The sequence below is a fragment of the Sapajus apella genome, unplaced genomic scaffold, assembly GCF_009761245.1.
Source record: "Sapajus apella isolate SASKATOON/1434 unplaced genomic scaffold, GSC_monkey_1.0 scaffold7, whole genome shotgun sequence".
Lineage (NCBI taxonomy): Eukaryota > Metazoa > Chordata > Mammalia > Primates > Cebidae > Sapajus > Sapajus apella.
The window spans coordinates 12,818,712-12,837,061 of record NW_022436947.1 but is presented as its reverse complement, the minus strand read 5'-3'; the positions used below and the strand labels follow the sequence as shown (position 1 = coordinate 12,837,061).

Below are 18,350 nucleotides of genomic sequence, written 5' to 3'. Positions count from 1 at the left end.
TGTCAGCCTGCTTGGTTCTTTCCCCTGACCTAGCAGCCCATGATTTGGGCTCGTTCCTCCTTTGGTTCAGGGGTGAGGGACGCTGTCACTTTTCAAGAGGGGAAACGGCTTGTGGACCTAGCAGAGCTGCTCGTCCCAGCCAGCGCCATGACAAATCCAGCCTCTGGACAGGAAACGAATTACTTCTCCTGCTTCTTCAGTTTGACCTCTGAAGGGAAATAAGTCCTGCAGAAGAAATCAGCCTACCTCGGCAGAACACAGAGCAGGCACCAACTCCCCTGCATCTGCTTCCATCACCTACAGATCCCACATGATGCAAAGCTTAGGAAGACGGGGCTTTCAATGGACACACAGCTTTTAAAGTGTGTGAGACAGGTTGCATTCAGAGTAAGGAAGGGTTGAAAGGCAGGAAGGGCATTTTCCTCTTAGCCGTGGAAGGAGCTTCCTGACAGCCCTCCTTCCTTGCTTTCTGCCTGGCTTACTGCTTTCTCAGCAAGTTGTGGGAGAACTATGTCCTGGGGTTCTGCAAAGGGTTAGAGAATGTCAGGGTGTGGATAAGTCACACAAGCCCTCTGGAGGAAAAGGGAGGCTCCTTTGCACTTCCCCTTCCTGGAGGTCTGTCCTGGTTTTTCATGATGTCATCCATTCATCATTGTGAGCTGACTGGCGGTCCAGGGCTTGGCCAGCTGCCCAAGGCCAGGAGGGGAGAGAGAGATCCCAGGACAAATGTGCAGCAGGCCCCTGAGCATGAGTAGAAATGTCATCAGTTCCACATAGAAAGACTTGGAGGAAATCAAAGAAGACAGTAAAAGTCACACGATCCTATCCAACCTTCCCTTCCCTGAATGCCTGGGAAGAATTCAGGGGCCTCTTGCCTGTGGATGGGGAACCGAACCCTGGAGTGGCCCTAGGTGTGGAGGAGGGACTGCTCTGCCAGATGCTTCATTCTCCAGAATTCAACCTGTTTCCTGACTCCGTGGTGTTTGAAAGCAACTTCGTCCAGGTACTCTGGGGTAGTGCAGAACAGCACTTTTTGATTCTTCTAAGCCTGTTCCCATGATATGACTGAGAGAGCCCATCCCTGAAACTGGGGCAGAGTGATATTGAGGCAAGGAGAAGCTAGTGGACCTGGAATGCAAGGCCATCCCCATTGACCTGGGGTTTCCAGAGCCCCAGACAGGGCTTCTACCAACAGCTGTCACCCGGGGAGAAAGGTCAGGGGTCCTCTGCTCTAAGTGGGAAATTTGGTATTCAAATCCCCCAGTTTACTTCAGCACCCAGGCTGTCACCTGAAGCAGATAAACAAAAGAGGCAGTGAAAATATATGCTTCTTTTGTTATTATTATTATTATACTTTAAGTTCTGGGGTATATGTGGAGATCGTGCAGGTTTGTTACATAGGTATACACGTGCCACGGTGGTTTGCTGCATCCATCCCCCCATTGTCTGCTTTAGCTATTTCTCCTAACATTATCCCTCCCCAATCCTCCCACCCCTGCTACCCCTCCTCTGTTCCCCCCACCCCCCCAGGCCCCTGTGTGTGATGTTCCCCTCCCTGTGTCCATGTGTTCTTGTTCAACACCCACTTATGAGTGAGAACATGCAGTGTTTGGTTTTCTGTTCTTGTGTCAGTTTGCTGAGAATGATGGTTTGCAGCTTAATCCATGTCCCTGCAAAGGGCCTAAACTCATCCTCTTTCTTAAGAACAAAAATGGGCGTTGGAGAAAGAGCAGCATCTGGGGACCCAGAGAGAACTGCTCTCAGGTTCCAGTCCTCTGCCTTCTCCTTGGGAGGTGACCGTGCAAGGACCTGCGCAGCCTAAATCTGGCTCCTTTAATGTAAAAGGGTTGAACTGACCTGAAGATGAAATGCAAATACAGCAAGCGAAGTACCTGGTCTAACAGGCACTCGATTTGCGTTTGTCTCCTTGCCTGGGCTCTCCTCTGGTTGGATGGAAGCGAGAATAAACAGCACTTTGGAGTTAGAGAGGACCTCCCAGCTCAGTGAAGGTGCAGGAGATAACAGGGCCCCTCGGGGAAGGACCAAGACGATACATTTTTCAAAGAAGGGCAGGAAACAGTCCAGGGAGGACTGGCAGAAATATGACAGATGCCAGGGAACTCCTGGGTTATAATTCTTGTGGGCAATTGTTAACAGCAGGGCGTTGAAATACTGTTTAAATACTAGTAGTTGTTTAACCAATATAGTGGTTCTCAACAAGAATCAATTTTTGATCCCTACTGCCAGGGAACATTTGACAATGTCTGGAGATATTTTTCATTGTCACAGGTTGGCTGGCAGTGCTACTAGAACTAGTGGGTAGCGGTCAAGGATGCTACTAAGCATTCTCTAGTGTGCAGGGCAGTATCCAGCCCTCAGCGAAGAATATCCGACCTAAAACATTAATAGTGTGGAGGTTGAGAAACCCTGGGCTGAAACAGACTGCAGCTTTTGCCAAATGCTCAGGTTGTGCCTGGGGGCTGTGTTGCAGGTCAAAGGGGGCAGGAATTGGAGAGAGATCCATATAGCCTCCAACACCACAGCCCTGGGGGTGACCTCCTCGGTGCCCTGCCTGCCCCTCCCCAACATCCTACTCATGGCCAATGTCAAATGGCACCAGGGGCAGAGCCAGACATGGAACAGACCATCCACAGTCCCCAACATCTTCCTGAAGAGGTGAGCAATGCAGATGGGAATGGAGGACAAGAAGGGTGAGGGGTGGCTGCAAAGCAGAGGTTGCTTGACTACTAAACTCAAAGAGAAGATAGAGCTGTCATCAGCAGTGACATTAAATTGTTTTAGACAAGAGCAACCTAAGACAGGTGGTGCACTAGAAGGACAGAGGTCAAGTGGGACAAAGGGAGGCATCATGTGGACAGGAATGAGGGCCAGTCTACCTGCCCACTTTCTTTCTCGCTGCACAGACCCTACTGAATTCATAGGAAATCTGTCAGCATTTGGCCCAAGGGCAAGGAGGCAGTGAGGTCCAGCAGATGGAGTGCTGGTTGGGGGAGGGAGATTGTTTCTAGTTATTGGTGTGCAAGTAAGTGGATTCAATTTTTAAAATCACAAGTTATTTGCTGCTCCTTAGTTTTTCTTTTTCTTTTCTTTCTTTCTTTCTTTCTTTTCTTTCTTTTTTTTTTTTTTTTTGAGACTGAGTCTCTCTCTGTTGCCCAGGCTGGAGTGCAATTGGTGGGATCTCGGCTCATGCAACCTCAGCCTCCCAGGTTCAAGCAATTCTCCTGCCTCAGCCTCTCTAGTAGCTGGGATTACAGGCTCCCGCCACCACGTGCAGCTAATTTTTGTATTTTTAATAGAGTCAGGGTTTCACCATGTTGGCCAGGCTGGTCTCGAACACCTGACGTCGGGTGATCCACCCACCTCGGCCTCCCAAAGTGCTGGGATTACAGGTGTGAGCGACTGCACCCGGCCAGTTTTTCTATTAGTAAAATAAATGGGACTAAGTCTCACTTAGAACTGTAGCATGGAGTGACATCATGCTTGTCTGGGATGAAGTAGCCTTTTTTTAATCTTTGGGCCTCTTTAAATAATCTGTAGGATGTCTCATGAATCTCTAGATATTCCCAGAAGTCCAGGAAGACCCTTCATTTCTCCATGCTACCTCAGTGACACATCTCTCCGTGATGTTCTTGGTGTAGCAAGTACAGCCCAGTCCCAGCTGACTCATATTAGGACCAAAGCCAGCTCCTTGAACTTGAACTCCCTTGGGAAGAGTAACTGTGGCATTAAATTCAATAAATGCATAACCCAGAGAGTGGGGCAAGCTCCTTTGGTGTTTTCAAGAAAGAAATTGCAAAATCTATGACTCCAGCCACTTTACCTCCTAGGCTGTCTCTCTCACATAGAGTCTAGGACGCACGAGAATATGGCAGGGTGGGTGGAAGTTACAATGCAAATTCCAGGGTCACACCCGACTCCTACTGAATTGGAATCTTTAGTGGTGTCTTCAGGCGTCTGCATTTTAAACAAGCTCCAGAGGCATATTTGATCTCCCTGGCATGTGAGCAGCCCTGTGCTAAAGCACCCTCTTTCCTACCTCCAGAAGCTTTAGTCCTAAAGGAGACCTTCTTCATTTTGGTGAAGACAGGGTCAGATCAGACGCAACAGGGCTATTAATGTGTATCTTCCCTGGTGGCTTCAGGATTCTCCCATTGAAGTTTGTGGAGCTCCAGGTATGTGACCGTCATCAACGTATCCTGCGATTGAGGACAGTCACTGAGAAGATGTATTACCTAAAGCTCCACCCTGACCATCCTGAGACTGTTTTCCACTTCTGGATCCGACTGATTCAAATTCTGCAAAAGGGGCTGTCCATCACCACCAAAGACCCTAGGATTCTTGTTACTCACTGCCTGGTACCCAAGAACTGCTGTAGCCCCTCAGGAGATTCCAAGGTAAGTGAGCAACCATTGCCAGCCTCCAGCCAAGGCCAGAGCAGCGAGGTAGAGCTCACATAACCCAGCTGGTACGTGAGCGCCCTATGAAGGTGATCTCAGCCTGAGGCCTTTTCTAAACAGCTTTATTGAATATCATTTAGAACGATAAAATCTACCATTGTAAGTGTACAGTTTCAACACTTTCAGTAGATGTATATAGTTGTGTAACCATCACCACAATCCAGTTTCAGAACATTTCCATCACCCTAAAAAACTCCCCCTCGCCCATTGCAGTCATTCCCTGTTCCTACTCCCAGCTCTAGGCAACCATTATATGTCTTTAGGCTCTACGCATTCATCTTAGTCATTTCATATAAATGGAATCTTACAACATATAGTTTTTTGTGTCTAGCTTCTTTCACTTAGCATGACATTTTTCAGGTTCATCCATGTTGTAGCATGGGCCAACTCCAGGGCAGAGTGACAGGGTATTTGCAGTTTTTTTGTTTTGTTTTGCTTTTTTTTTGTTTTTGGGAGACAGAATCTCACTCTGTCACCAGGCTGGAGTGCAATGGTGTGATCTCAGCTCACTGCAATATCCACCTCCCGGGTTCAAGCGATTCACGTGCCTCAGCCTCCTGAGTAGCTGGGATTACAGGTGCACATCACCACATCCAGCTAGTTTTTGTAGTTTTAGTAGGGACAGGGTTTCGCCATGTTGGTCAGTCTGGTTTTGAACTCCTGACCTCAGGTGATCCACCCGCCTCGGTCTCCTAAAGTGCTGGGATTACAGGCGCAAGCCACCTCACCCAGCCAGTTTATTCCTTTTTATTGCTGAATAGTATCCCATTGTATGGATAGACCACATTTTGTTTCACCAGTTAATGGACATTTGGATTGTTTCCAGTTTGGGACTATTATAAATAATGCTGCTATGAACATTTGTGTACAGATTTTTCTAGACATTTGTTTTCATTTATCTTGTGTAGAGTTCAGTGAATAAAATTACTAGGTTATTTGGTAAATTTATGTTTAACTTTTAAAGAAACCGGCAATGTTTTCCAAAGTGGCTGCACCATTTTACATTTTCACTAGCAACACGTGAGGGTTTCAGTTTCTCTGCAGCCTCACCAAAACTGGTACTGCCTATTTTATTATAACCATTCTAGCAGATGTGTAATGATTTTACTATTATTTTCCCTAATGACTAATGATACTGAGCAACTCTTCATGGGTTTATTCGTTGTTCATATACCTTCTTTGGTGATATGTCTATTCAAATTTTTTGACTATTTTTCCTTTTTTATTATTATTATTTTTTTGAGACGGAGTCACTCTGTCGCCCAGGCTGGAGTGCAGTGACACGATCTCGGCTCACTGCAACCTCTGTCTCCCAGGTTCAAGCAATTCTCCTGCCTCAGCCTCCTGAGTAGTTGGCATTACAGGTATGCAGTACTGCGCTGGACCAATTTTTGAGTTTTTAGTAGAGACAGGGTTTTGCCATTTTGGCCAGGCTGATCTCGAACTCCTGACCTCAGGTGATGCACCCTCCTCGGCCTCCCGAAGTGCTGGGATTACAGGCCTGAGCCACTGCACCCGGCCTTGACCATTTTTCAACTGGGTTTTTCTTCTTATTGCATTGTACGAATGCTTTGTATATTCTGGGTACAAGTTCTCCATCAGATATATAATTTACAAATATTTTCTCTCAGTCTATGAATTGCCTTTCATTCTTAATGATGTTTTTGAGGAGCAAAAGTTTTTAATTTTTATTAAGTGAAATTATCAACTTTTTCCTTCTTCTTCTAACTTTGGGTATTTTTTTTTGAGACAGAGTCTCGCTCTGTTCCCCAGGCTGGAGTGCAATGGTATAATCTCGGCTCATTGCAACCTCCACCTCCTAGGTTCAAGTGATTCTCCCACCTCAGCCTCCCAAGTAGCTGTAGCTGGGACTACAGGCATGTGCCACCACACTCAGCTAATTTTTGTAGTTTTTAGTAGACAGGGTTTCACTATGTTGGCCAGGCTGGTCTCAAATTCCTGACCTCAGGAGTGATCTGTCATCCTCAGCCTCCCAAAGTGCCAGGATTACAGGCATGAAGCTTTTTCTTTTATGTATCAGGCTCTTAATGCATATCTAAAACTCTTTGTTTATTCCAAAGTCACAAAGATTTTATCCTGTTTTATTCTAGGAGTTTCATAGATTCAGCTCTTACATTTAGGTCTATGATCCATTTTGAGTTAATATTTATGTGTAGAATGAGGTAATGGTCTAAGTACTTTTTTCGTGTATGTGGATATGCAATTAGCCCAGCACCATTTGTTGAAAAGACTATTCCTTCCCACATTGAATTGTCTTAGCACCTTTGTCAAAAATCAGTTTACCATAAACATAAGAATTTACTTCTGAATTCTCAGTTCCATTCTGTTGATTTGGAGTTTGCCTATTCTTGTGTGAATACAACAATGTCTTGGTTAATGTAGCTTTATATTAAGTGTGAAAATGGGTGGTATAAGTCTTCCAATTTTGTTCTTTTTCAAACTGTGTTGGCTATTCTAGATCTGTTGCATTTTCGTATAAATTTTAGAATCAGTTCGTTAATTTCCGTTAAAAAAACCTTTTAGAATTTTGATAAGCACATGTTGAATTTATACATCACTTTGGGGAGAAGTGCCATCTGACAATATTGAGTCTTCCAATATATGAATATAGAATGTCTTTTCATTTATTTCAATACTTTAGTTTCTCTTAGCAATGTTTTGTAGCTTTTGTTTTGTTTTTAATAGAGATGAGGTCTTGCTAGGTTGGTCTTATGGGAGAACTGGGTTCAAGCAGTTCTCCCGCCTCAGCCTCCCAAGTGCTAGGATTATAGGTGTGAGCCACACGCTTGGCCTGTTTTGTAGTTTTTAGTAAACAGGTTCTGCACTTCTTTTTAAAAATGGTTTCCTAAGTATTGTTGATGCTGCTGTGAACTAAATTTTGTTTGTGTTTTCTTTTTTTTTTTTTTTGAGACGGAGTTTCGCTCTTGTTACCCAGGCTGGAGTGCAATGGCGCGATCTCGGCTCACCGCAACCTCCGCCTCCTGGGTTCAGGCAATTCTCCTGCCTCAGCCTCCCGAGTAGCTGGGATTACAGGCACCATGTAATCCCAGCTAATTTTTTGTATTTTTAGTAGAGGCGGGGTTTCACCTTGTTGACCAGGATGGTCTCGATCTCTTGACCTCGTGATCCACCCGCCTCAGCCTCCCAAAGTGCTGGAATTACAGGCGTGAGCCACAGCACCCGGCCCGTGTTTGTGTTTTCTTAGTTTCGTTTTGGGGTCATTCATTGATAGTATTAGAAATACAATTTGTTTTTTAATATTAACCTCATTATACATTATAGCAGTTTTGCAGATTCCTTGGGATTTTCTACATACACACCACACACACACACACACACACACACACACACACACTCTCGTGTTGTCTGCAACAAGTACAGTTTCACATCTTCATTTCCAATCTAGATTTGTTTATTGCTCTATTGCACTAGCCAGAACCTCCAGTGCATGTTTAATAAAAGAGGCAAAAGCAGACATCTTTGTCTTGTTACTGATCTTAGGAAAAAAAAATTCAGTCTTTTGCTATTAAGTATGATGCTTATTATGAATATTTATAGATGCCCTTTATCTGGTTGAGGAAGTTCCCTTTATTCCTAATTTATTAAAAAGTTTTCTTTTTTATTATGACTGGGTATTAGATTTTGTTAAATGCTTTCTCTGCATCTATTAAGATGATTATATAGTTTGTCCTTTATTCTGTTAATATAACATATTACATTAATTGATTTTTTTGATGTTAAACCAACTTTGTGTCCTTGCAATAAAATCGGCCTGGTCATGGTGTATATACTTCTTTTTTATATGTTTCTAGATTCAGTTTGCTCACATTATGTTAAGGAATTTTGCATCTATACTCATGAGAGATAGTGGTCTGCAATTTTCTTGTGGTATCTTGTGATACCCTAGCTTCGGTATCAAGTTAATATTAGCCTCATTGAAGGAGTTGGAAAGTATTTTCTTCTCTATTTTCTGAAAGAGTTCATGAAGCATTGCTATTACTTCTTTAAATATTTGATAGAATTTACCAGCGAAGATACCTGAGCTTTTTTACCCCAAAACATGATGAGTATAAGTCTGACTTGAGCTACAACAGAAACTCCATGAAGGCAGGAGTTTTTTGTCTGTCTTCTTTACTGCTATATCCCTGGTATCTGGTAGCTAGTTGGCATTCAATAAATATGGAATGAATGAGTGGCTATGGACAGCACGCACAACTGGAGCACTTTTGAGTATCATAGGCAGCAGGAAAGAAATTAATTTTGTCCAGTTGTAAAAAGCAGCTCACTACAGAATATTTCTTAGAGAAATTAAGTTTTAAAATACTAATTAAATTTCTATAACAAATATATTATTCCCCTACATTTAAGTATAAAACCAAGCAGCATAAACTTTATTAAAGCTTATATTAATAAGCTATTAATACATGATATTAAGGTATATTAATAAGAATAAGTATCTGCTAGGTTATGTTAAAAGTATGTAATGAAGATATTCCCCTTAAGGCAGAAGAGGACATTTTTACCAATTCAAAGAGTGTAAACTAACAAATATGGCCTCAGAATTGCCTTTGTGAGCAGCTAGTATGGCTGCACCTTGGAAAATTCTGAGTTCTAACACTTTAGAGTCTGGACAATGATATTAGGAAAATGTGAAGACCCTAAGGCCTTAACCACCTCGTTCTGCTTTTTTTCTCTGTATAGTTAAGACAGAAGAAACTCCAAGCCTCCCAACCCAGTGAGAGTCTCATTCAACTAATGGCCAAGGGGGAGAGTGAAGCCTTCTCTCAGATTTTTGCCGACTTACACCAGCAGAAACATTTCAGGTACATGACTTAAAACAGGCCAGCCTCTGACATTCCTTTCTGCAACCCAGATGGTCTGAGCTGTGAGATCCAGAAACCAAATATCTTGGTTAATGAGAACAGGGAGAGACCCTGAAATACTGCCACTCACTATACGGTCTTTGGTTTTTGAGACAGACTCTTGCCCTGTCACCCAGGGTTCAAGCAATTCTGCCTCAGACTCCCAAGTGGCTGGGATTACAGATCCCAGTAGCTGAGACTACAGGCATATGCCACCACACCCAACTGATTTTTGTATTTTTAGACGAAACAGTGTTTCACCATGCTGGCCAGGCTGGTCTCAAATTCCTGGCCTCAAGCGATCCACCTGCCTTGGCCTCCCAAAGTGCTGGAATTACAGGCATGAGCCACCATGCCCAGTCACGTAAAACCTAATTTCTAATCCAGTTTCTAGTCCTACAGAGAAATAACCGAAACATTGTTTAAAACATTGTTGACTTACTGAATTTACTTACCTACTCACTTGGTCTCTGCTTGGACTTTTTGGAGCATCTGTGGTCGTTTCCTTAAAATAGAGTCTGTCCTGGAAAGCTCCATGGTACAGATCTATCTTCTTTATGACTAAGGAAATATCACTGTATGCACAGATGACTTAGCATTAAGTCTTGGTATAAAACTGGTTGGTGTAAGAAACACAGGAGTTGGGCTGGGCGCAGTTGCTTATGCCTGTATTCCCAGCACTTTGGGAGGCTGAGGCGGGCAGATCACGAGGTCAAGAGTTCGATACCAGCCTGACCAACATAGTGAAACCCTGTATCTACTAAAAATAGAAAAATTAGCTGGGTGTGGTGGTGCACATCTGTAATCCCAGCTACTCAGGAGGCTGAGGCAGGAGAATCGCTTGAACCCAGGAGGCAGAGGTTACAGTGAGCAGAGATCACGCCACTGCACTCCAGCCTAGGTGACAGAGCAAGACTCTGTCTCAAAAAAAATAAAAAGAGAGAGAGAGACAGGAGTTGAGAGTTCTTAGACCAGAGGGTACCACAGAGTATCCAGTCCCAGATAAAGTGGGATCCAAGGTCCTAGTGTTTGTTATTTACAGTTTAATAAAAAAAGGCAGAACAGAAATAAATCAATAAATGTCACCAGGAGAGAAAAGTGAGGTGTCAGAGGGGAGAATTTTGTCATAACAGTAACCAGTTGGACCAGCATCTCAGAGGCAGAACAAATCCCCTTTCTTTCTGATCACTGGTAATAAACTGAAAACCGGTAGGGCTCGGAGGAGGCAAGTGCTTAGAGCGGTGGAGAGCTCGCATAGAGCTGGGCCCGAGTCACTGCTGTGACTGCACCCTTGAGCATACTGAAACTTGAGGGCTCAGTTTTCAGATTTGTAAAGTGGAAATGAAAATAGTGCTAACCTCATTCAGATGTCGTCAGGATCAAATGAGCTCATATGCATCAAGCACTTAGAATGCTCCTCAGCAGATTTAGAGGCAAATTATAAGTAAGCTCTCAATAAGTATTAACCTGTATTATGAATTCTAACTTGACTGGAAGTAGAAAACTATTAACACAAGAAAAAGACTTATCTGTTGCCCAGTGTAAAGAATATACCCTGGAGATTGTCCTTCCATATGTCATACAGAGATCAGTAATTAAAGAACTTCTTGATGAGTTGTTATATTGCTGAGCCCTGGACTCTAATAGAGCAAGCTATTTTGAAGCTACTTTTTGGCTGTCTCAAAATATTAAATCACTGATTCTTTCTTTCTTTGTTTTTTGAGACAGAATCCCACTCTGTCATCCAGGCTGAAGTGCAATGGCACAATCTTAGCTCTCTGTACCCTCCACCTCTCAGGTTCAAGCAATTCTCATGCCTCAGCCTCCACTGTAGCTGGGATTGCAGGTGCCCACCACCATGCCTGGCTAATTTGTGTGTTTTTATTAGAGATGGGGTTTCACCATGTTGGCCAGGCTGGTCTCGAACTCCTGGCCTCATGTGATTCACTCGCCTCAGCCTCCCAAAGTGCTGGGATTATAGGCATGAGGCACTGTGCCTGGCCAAATCACTGATTTTTAAATTACTGTTTAAATAATAGCTTCTGTGTATATCTCATTGGCCACACTCAGTCACATGGCCTTGCTCAGCTGCAAGGGAGGCTGGGAAATGCATTCCCTGTTTTGCATAGTCATGTACCAACACAAAATTAGTCACTTTGCTCCCCAGGGAGAAAGGAAAAAGGGTCACTGGGGACCTACTGGCACTCTCTGGCACAGACAGCTTTTAATATTTCCAGAAGTTGAGAGGAGGCTAAGATCTGAAGGAGAAAATAGGCAATAGACTGCTAAAGAAAGGGTGAAGAAGGGCCAGGCAGGTTAAGGGAATGGACAGGTGCAAGGCTGAGACTTCCACAAAAGAAGAAACTTGGTAGAAAGGAAGAGCAGGTAGTGGTGGAAGAGAATAAGCAGAAGAGAGCAGAGAGTGAGCCAGGCAGGGCTTGGGAAGCCATGCGAAGAAATCTAGACTTCCAGTGCCATGGGAGCTTTAGCAGCATTTTAAACAGGGAAGTGACGTGATCCAATTTACATTTTGAAAAGGTCATGCTAGCTGTTGCCTGACAGTTAATTTTAAGGGAAGGAGAGACATGGAAAAAGCAGCTAGGGAGCTATGGCAACCTAGTCTGGGCAGATGAGAGGGATGTAAGAAATGAGGGAGGAAGGGATTCGTTTTTGCTTCACTGCTATCTCGATAATTGCTTTGTACAGACATTTAGTTCCTTCTCTTCAGTTTCCCAAAATGAAGCCCCTGAGTGATGATTTTTCTCTGATTCGGGCTGGTTCTAGTCTGGTTGCAATTATTATCAATTTCTGCACATTTGGCAACAAGCTGCAACTTAACAGCAAATATAATAAATGGCTGAGATGCAGAACTGAACAGATGGAGTCACCCCTCCTCCTCAGCAAAATCAGCAGCATGGGCTCTGCTCCTCACCTCCCACCCCATTCCACCTCCCCTTCCCTGTTTTTTTTTTTTTTTTCTGGAACTTTAATATGCGTCACACCCATCCAATATAGCCACAGCTGGCTTTTTTCATATTTATATCTGTCCCTAAAGCTTTGCATCAGGAACTTTGGAACAAGATCTGAAATACAAATTTAATGTTCTTTTCCTTTACTTTCAACTTTCATTTCCTTGATCCTGAAATGGCTCGAGTTTCAGGAGCAGCAAAAAGGTGGAGAGCAACAGGAACAGCTCAGGTAAGGGAGGGCACAGGGTACCATGCCTCAAAGAGCTTTCCACTCTGGATATAAGAACATGATCCTCCCCAGCTCCCATTCCAGTTGTCCTGGTGCTGTCAGTATTGCCATTGTCCTTCCATGCCTTAGTTTGATTCCTTTAGGCTCTCTGGCCACCACAGTTAAGTTGGCACCAAGTCTTAGTCAATTTCTTTCTTTGCAATGTATCTTCTATTCTTTACTTCACTTCTACACCCACAGACCCTACCCTAGCCCAGCCCTACTCATCTCATGCCTGCAGCGCTCTTCCACAAGTTCTTTTATCCATTTATTCATTCAAAAACATGCACTGAGTACTGTGTAAGTGCCAGTTACTGTGATGGGCTTTAGGGTCATCATGTAGAAAGACACCATGTTCTCTCAAGAAGTTTAGAATTTGGTGGCATCAGATGGGGAAATCCCCAAATTACAAAATGTCTCCTTCCAGGAAACATTCAAAGCTTATGCCTAGGGGACCAAAGGAGCATAAAGAAGGTGGTCCCTTGTTCCTGCCAGGAAGCTGGCCTGGGAGGCATGGTTTCTGAATTGAGTCATAGACTATGAGTGCGGGTGAGCTGGCTGGAACAGATAAGGCAGGGCATTCCAGGAAGAAGAGACAGAGTCTGCATGAGAGAGCATAATGCATTCTGGGAAAAGCACCCAGTTCTCTATTTCCAGGTTCTAGTTAACCCCAAATCCACTCGGTGTGGCATGCATGGCCCTGCACAAACTTCCCCCATCTCACCTGATCACTCACTCTGCCTCTAATAGGAGCCCTCAGCCTAATCATCTTCTCTAGCCCAAATCTTTTGCTCCAGCAAACCATATCCATCCCATGCCTCCTTCATCTCCATCCACTCCCTCCCCGTGATGCTTCCCTCTAAATCCTACCCTTCACACAACACCTTCCTGCTCAGGCTAATCCTTCCTTGCTCATAACCTCTCTTTCATTATTCCCTGGTTGTTGTATAAGTTCGAGGCACATTTCTTCAATGAATACTAAATTGTTTTTATGCTTCTCAATTATCCACAGCATAAAGTAGAGGGCTGAGAACACAATGGGAAGCAATAAATACCCATACACCATGCCACAAATAAATTCTTCATGTTGGCTCAGTAGGCAGGCAGAATATCATAAGATATCTGTAAATTTAGAGAAGGCTATAGGTCCCAGGGGAACTCTGCTAACTTTCGTCTAAATCAGGGATTACAAATGCATAGGTCTGCAGGTGATATAAATGGGTAAAGGGCTGGGTGACATGGATGGAAGAACATGTTAACTTTTCTCTAAATTCTGTTATAAGTTAGACAACTGCTGGCAGCTGACACTTGGTGTCAAAACTGAGAAGACAACAGGGAGTGGTGAGGACAGTGGCAATGAGAAGGTGAAAGCTTCAATTAAGACTTCCATTAATTGTTGCCATGCTGGAATCCAGGCCAAATGTTCTGATTTTTTGAGAGAAGCCAAAAATCTGGACATATGTGGCATACCACCTTCCCACAAAATATTAAAGCACAGTATTGGCTAACACTTAGTGGGCAAACAAAACATATCTGCAGACCACATTCAGCCTGGAGGCTGCCAGCTCACAGCCCCTGTTCTAAATGGTAAGCACAGCTGTGGCTGCTTCACATTTTGTCCAAGCCTAGGAATGTTTTCTCATGTTGTGCAACTAATGACATGATGGTGATTCGTTTCTCTGTAATTCAGACACACATACATATAAACATACACACTCAAAACACACCCCATGGCATTAGGGTTGAGGAAAACAGATGTGAGAGATATTTCAAACATTTCTGGGACTTGAGAAAACAGCTAAAATTTTAGGATCACAGGGTATCTGGCATCATAGGAGCTACCATGCCCACGATGTTCCTAGGCTGAAATTAAGTTGAAATTAATCATCCCAGGTGGCCTCCAGGCCCTCTTTTCTCATTGGGTGAGGTAGCATACCCTCCCAGTTTAAAAGGACTGTTAAACCCCAGCCTCTTGGAACTTTTGGATGAAAAAGAGAGACTTAGAGTTGGAAAAACCAGAGACCCAACAGAACCTGTGTGGCCGAATCTTTCCACTCCCCTCCAGCAGGTGGTGTGGCCCATTACCACAGTGCTTCCCAAACTTTAATGGGCAAACAGTCCCCCATAGATCTTGTTAAAAGGCGGATTCTAATTTCTTGGGTCTAGCGGGCTTCAGACTGCTATTCTAACATGCTCCCAGGTGATGCCAAAGGTGCTGGGCTATGGGCCATCCTTTGAAAAGCTGGGACCAGGTGGACCAAGAAAAGGCTCTGGCTTAAGGCCTTCTGGGTTCAAGGCCATTGCAACATCAGCTAGATGAGTCTCCTGGGGAAATTCACTTAGTTAACCCTTCTGAATCATATTGGGTCTCTCCTTTTACTGGTGCTGTCTTGTTCACATGACATAGGGGCAAGAACGTGGACTCTGGAGCTGGGCTGCCAGGCTTGGAATTCTGACTCTGCCTCTCCTTGTGTGCCCGTTGGTAAATTACTCACCCTCTCTGACCTCACAGAGTTGTGGTGAGGATTAAAGGACCATGAATGCATGTAGTTGTTTGGAATGGTGCCTGGCACATTATAAGCAGCCCCCAGATGTCAGTTGTAACCTGTGTGTGCTCTGGGAACCAGCGTACAAGCAAACGCATTTCTTTACTTGACTTAGAGAAAGGTTCTTCTGGTGAAGACAGCATCCCTTGCACCCGTGACCTACGCTGGAGGGCTTCATTCACTTCCGGAGAGTGGGAAAGAGAGAACCCCTCCGGGCTGCAGCCCCTCTCACTCCTCAGCACTCTGGCAGCCTCCTCCGGGCCACAGCTGGCCCCACCCATAGGTACAGCAATGGGAGTAATCCCCTGCCATTGTGGGGCAGCCCTGGTGTTTAGCCTCAGGGCTGGGTCAGGTCCTGGAGTCCTGAGGGTGATTCCAGAAAGCTGTGGGGTGGGGTCGAGTGACGTTGGCCACAGAGACCTCAGCCCTCTTTTTCCAACTGGGTTGAGCAAAACCCTGATGTGTGGCACCTCCAGGGTCCCCAGAGTTCCCCAGATGCTGTTGACACTACAGCTGCTTTGTTTTGCTTTGTGGGAGGTGTAAGGGGTCTCCTATGCCGAGTCCCCATGTGCTCCTTCCTCTCTTTTCCTTTCCTGGAGCTCTTGAAGAGCTTTCTTACTACTTTGGTTGGGTGCAGAGAGTGAAAAGGAAGGAGGCTAAGGGAGCAGGGGTGGGGTCAGAACTCCTAAGGTCCCACCCAGTCCTTCTCTTCATGCTCAATGCCCATTCGTCCATCCACACATTCATCTAATGAACATTTGTGAAGTACTTCCTATGTGCCTCTGCCTGGCCAGAGATCGATTTCCTAAAAAGGGAGTGTCAAAACTGAGAAGACAACAGGGAGTGGTGGGGACAGTGGCAATGAGAAGGTGAAAGCTTCAATTAAGACTTCCATTAATTGTTGCCATGCTGGAATCCAAGCCAAATATTCTGATTTTTTAAGAGAAGCCAAAAATCTGGACATATGTGGCATACATACCACCTTCCCACAAAATATTAAAGCACAGTATTGGCTAACACTTAGTGGGCAAACAAAACATATCTGCAGACCACATTCAGCCTGGAGGCTGCCAGCTCACAGCCCCTGTTCTAAATGGTGAGCACAACTGATTTCTGTTTTCTAAAGTAAAATATTGTTAATAAACCACTGGCTTCTTTTTTTTTTTTTTTTTTTTTTTGAGATAGAGTCTTGCTCTGTCACCCAGGCTGGAGTGCAGTGGCATGACCTCCGCTCACTGCAACCTCCGCCTCCCAGGTTCAGGTGATCCTCCTGCCTCAGCCTCCTGAGTAGCTGGGATTACAGACACCTGCCACCACGCCCAGCTAATTTTTGTATTTTTAGTAGAGACAGGGTTTCCCCATGTTGGCCAGTCTTATCTTGAACTCCTGACCTCAAGTGATCTGCCCACCCTGGCCTCCCAAAGATTACAGGAGTGAGCAACTGGGCCTGGCCACCACCAATTCTTATAAGATGCCTGTTATGAATAGTTGACAGTTTTTTTAATTAGCATAGTATCTATGTGCCCGCAAAAGAGCTTTTTAGGTAATTCATATCCTATCAAACACTTTTCTCTCCTATGCTCACAGGAAATTCTATTTGAGCCACCCTTCCGCACTGGGGAGAATCTGTGCAACCCTCATCAACACTACTCTGCAGCATTCAGCTTCTGAGGGATTATCGGGATGGAGGGGAAGAGAAAACTGCAACTAAGCAAAAATAGAATCATCTCACGGTGACAGCAGAGCCTTTCCAGCTGTGCGTAACCACGTCCTCACCCCTGCACCTCGCCACTCCCTGCCTCCATGCCGCTGCCAGAGCTGGCCTAGCAAGATGTGCGCTCAGAATGGCCAGGACCGAGCGATGGAGGAAAGGAGTGAGAGGAAAGTAGGAGCAGAGAAGAAGTGGAAGGGAGCAAAAAGGAGTGGTGAGAAAGAAGGAAGTCAAAGCGGATGAGAGACACGAGACAAGTGGTAACAGGAAACAGAAGAGACTTGGCAGACAAGATAAAGAGGACAAGAGAAGAGGCACACCCCTGAGAGATGCTCACCAAGCTTCTATTTATCTAATTTAAAACTTGAAAGTAAAGCCATAAACCAAAAAAACGAAATACGTTCTCTTCCCTGCTCAGACCACTCTGGACAAGTGTGAACTGCCAGACTCCTTCAGTTTCCCTTTCTGTCTGTTTTTCTTGCTAGTTCCTCTCTTCTGATTAAAGCTGTATTCTTTGTTGGTCTGTTCCCTAACTTGGACTTGCTAGCCCAGCCTTGGTGTTCCAAATAGAGGTTTGGGTTTCAGCTGCAGAAATGTTCCTGTGGGAGGCAGTAAGACAAGGTGGGTAAGGTAGGGCGAATTTCTCTTTTGTGTTCAAATTCCCTAAGTTCGCTATTATCTCAGTGCTGCAAACACTGGCTTAACTTCTTTTTTGTATAACACTCCTTGAAATGCCGACATACATTGTTAGTGCTTTTTAAATTAGAGATTCCAGAGATAGGAAATAAAGGCTTAAAGTATAGGTTGATCAGAGGTTTATCAATTATAGATGAAGAGAGTCACTAAGGAGTGTTTGTCAGATGGTCTACGGACTGGCCTCTGTTTAAAATGTGCCATATTGTCAGGTGCAGTAGCTCTCGCCTGTCATCCCAGCACTTTGGGAGACCGAGGCAGGTAAATCGCTTGAGTGCAAAAATTGGAGACCAGCCTGGGCAATGTGGCGAAATCCCATTGCTGCCAAAAATAGGAAAAAAAAAAAAAAAAAAGATGGGAGTGGTGGCATGTGCCCGTAGTCCCAGCTACAAGGGAGAGGCAGAGGTAGGAGGATTGCTTGAGCCCAAAAAGTCGAGGCTGCAGTGAGCCATGAGTGTGCCACTGTGCTTCAGCCTGGGTGACAGAGTGAGATCCTGTCTTAAGAAAAGAAAAATTTCATATTTAATGAGAAAGAGACTATGAATATTTCAGGAAACCTGCCCATCCTCCAAGTGGGCAGGATATTTTGGGAGGTTTTGATTTGATTTAAGATATCCTAGTAGGGTCTTTTTCCTCACTAAAGTAGTTTTCAGACTGAAATGGTTGGAGGGCTAAAAAATAAGCTCCTGGATCACCATTACTCCAAGGCTGAGTTATATAGTCACGTCCTAATTCTTACTGATTTCAACATCCACATAGATGATCCTTCCCATACTTTGATCTCTGTTTCCTGAACTCCTGC

General features: G+C 44.5%; 1 protein-coding gene across 1 annotated transcript; it reads left to right on the top strand.

Annotated features, from left to right (window-relative positions):
* The first annotated feature begins 520 nt into the window (after positions 1 to 520).
* FAM71F1 (family with sequence similarity 71 member F1) lies at positions 521 to 17,371 on the top strand. The gene is made up of 7 exons (XM_032276052.1): positions 521 to 1,003; positions 2,492 to 2,676; positions 4,163 to 4,415; positions 9,201 to 9,322; positions 12,516 to 12,559; positions 15,260 to 15,427; positions 16,732 to 17,371. Exons 1-7 carry the CDS (start codon positions 758 to 760, stop codon positions 16,743 to 16,745), a joined length of 1,032 nt encoding a protein of 343 aa, XP_032131943.1. The 5' UTR covers positions 521 to 757; the 3' UTR covers positions 16,746 to 17,371.
* Positions 17,372 to 18,350: the final 979 nt, after the last annotated feature.

What these genes read in the sequence shown, in the direction of transcription:
- FAM71F1 (XM_032276052.1), top strand. Translation starts at nt 758, where the DNA reads ATGTCATCAGTTCCACATAGAAAGACTTGGAGGAAATCAAAGAAGACA. An exon ending in TTGAAAGCAACTTCGTCCAG is followed by an intron (nt 1,004 to 2,491) that starts GTACTCTGGGGT and finishes GCTGTGTTGCAG; the next exon opens with GTCAAAGGGGGCAGGAATTG. An exon ending in CACCAGCAGAAACATTTCAG is followed by an intron (nt 9,323 to 12,515) that starts GTACATGACTTA and finishes AAATGGCTCGAG; the next exon opens with TTTCAGGAGCAGCAAAAAGG.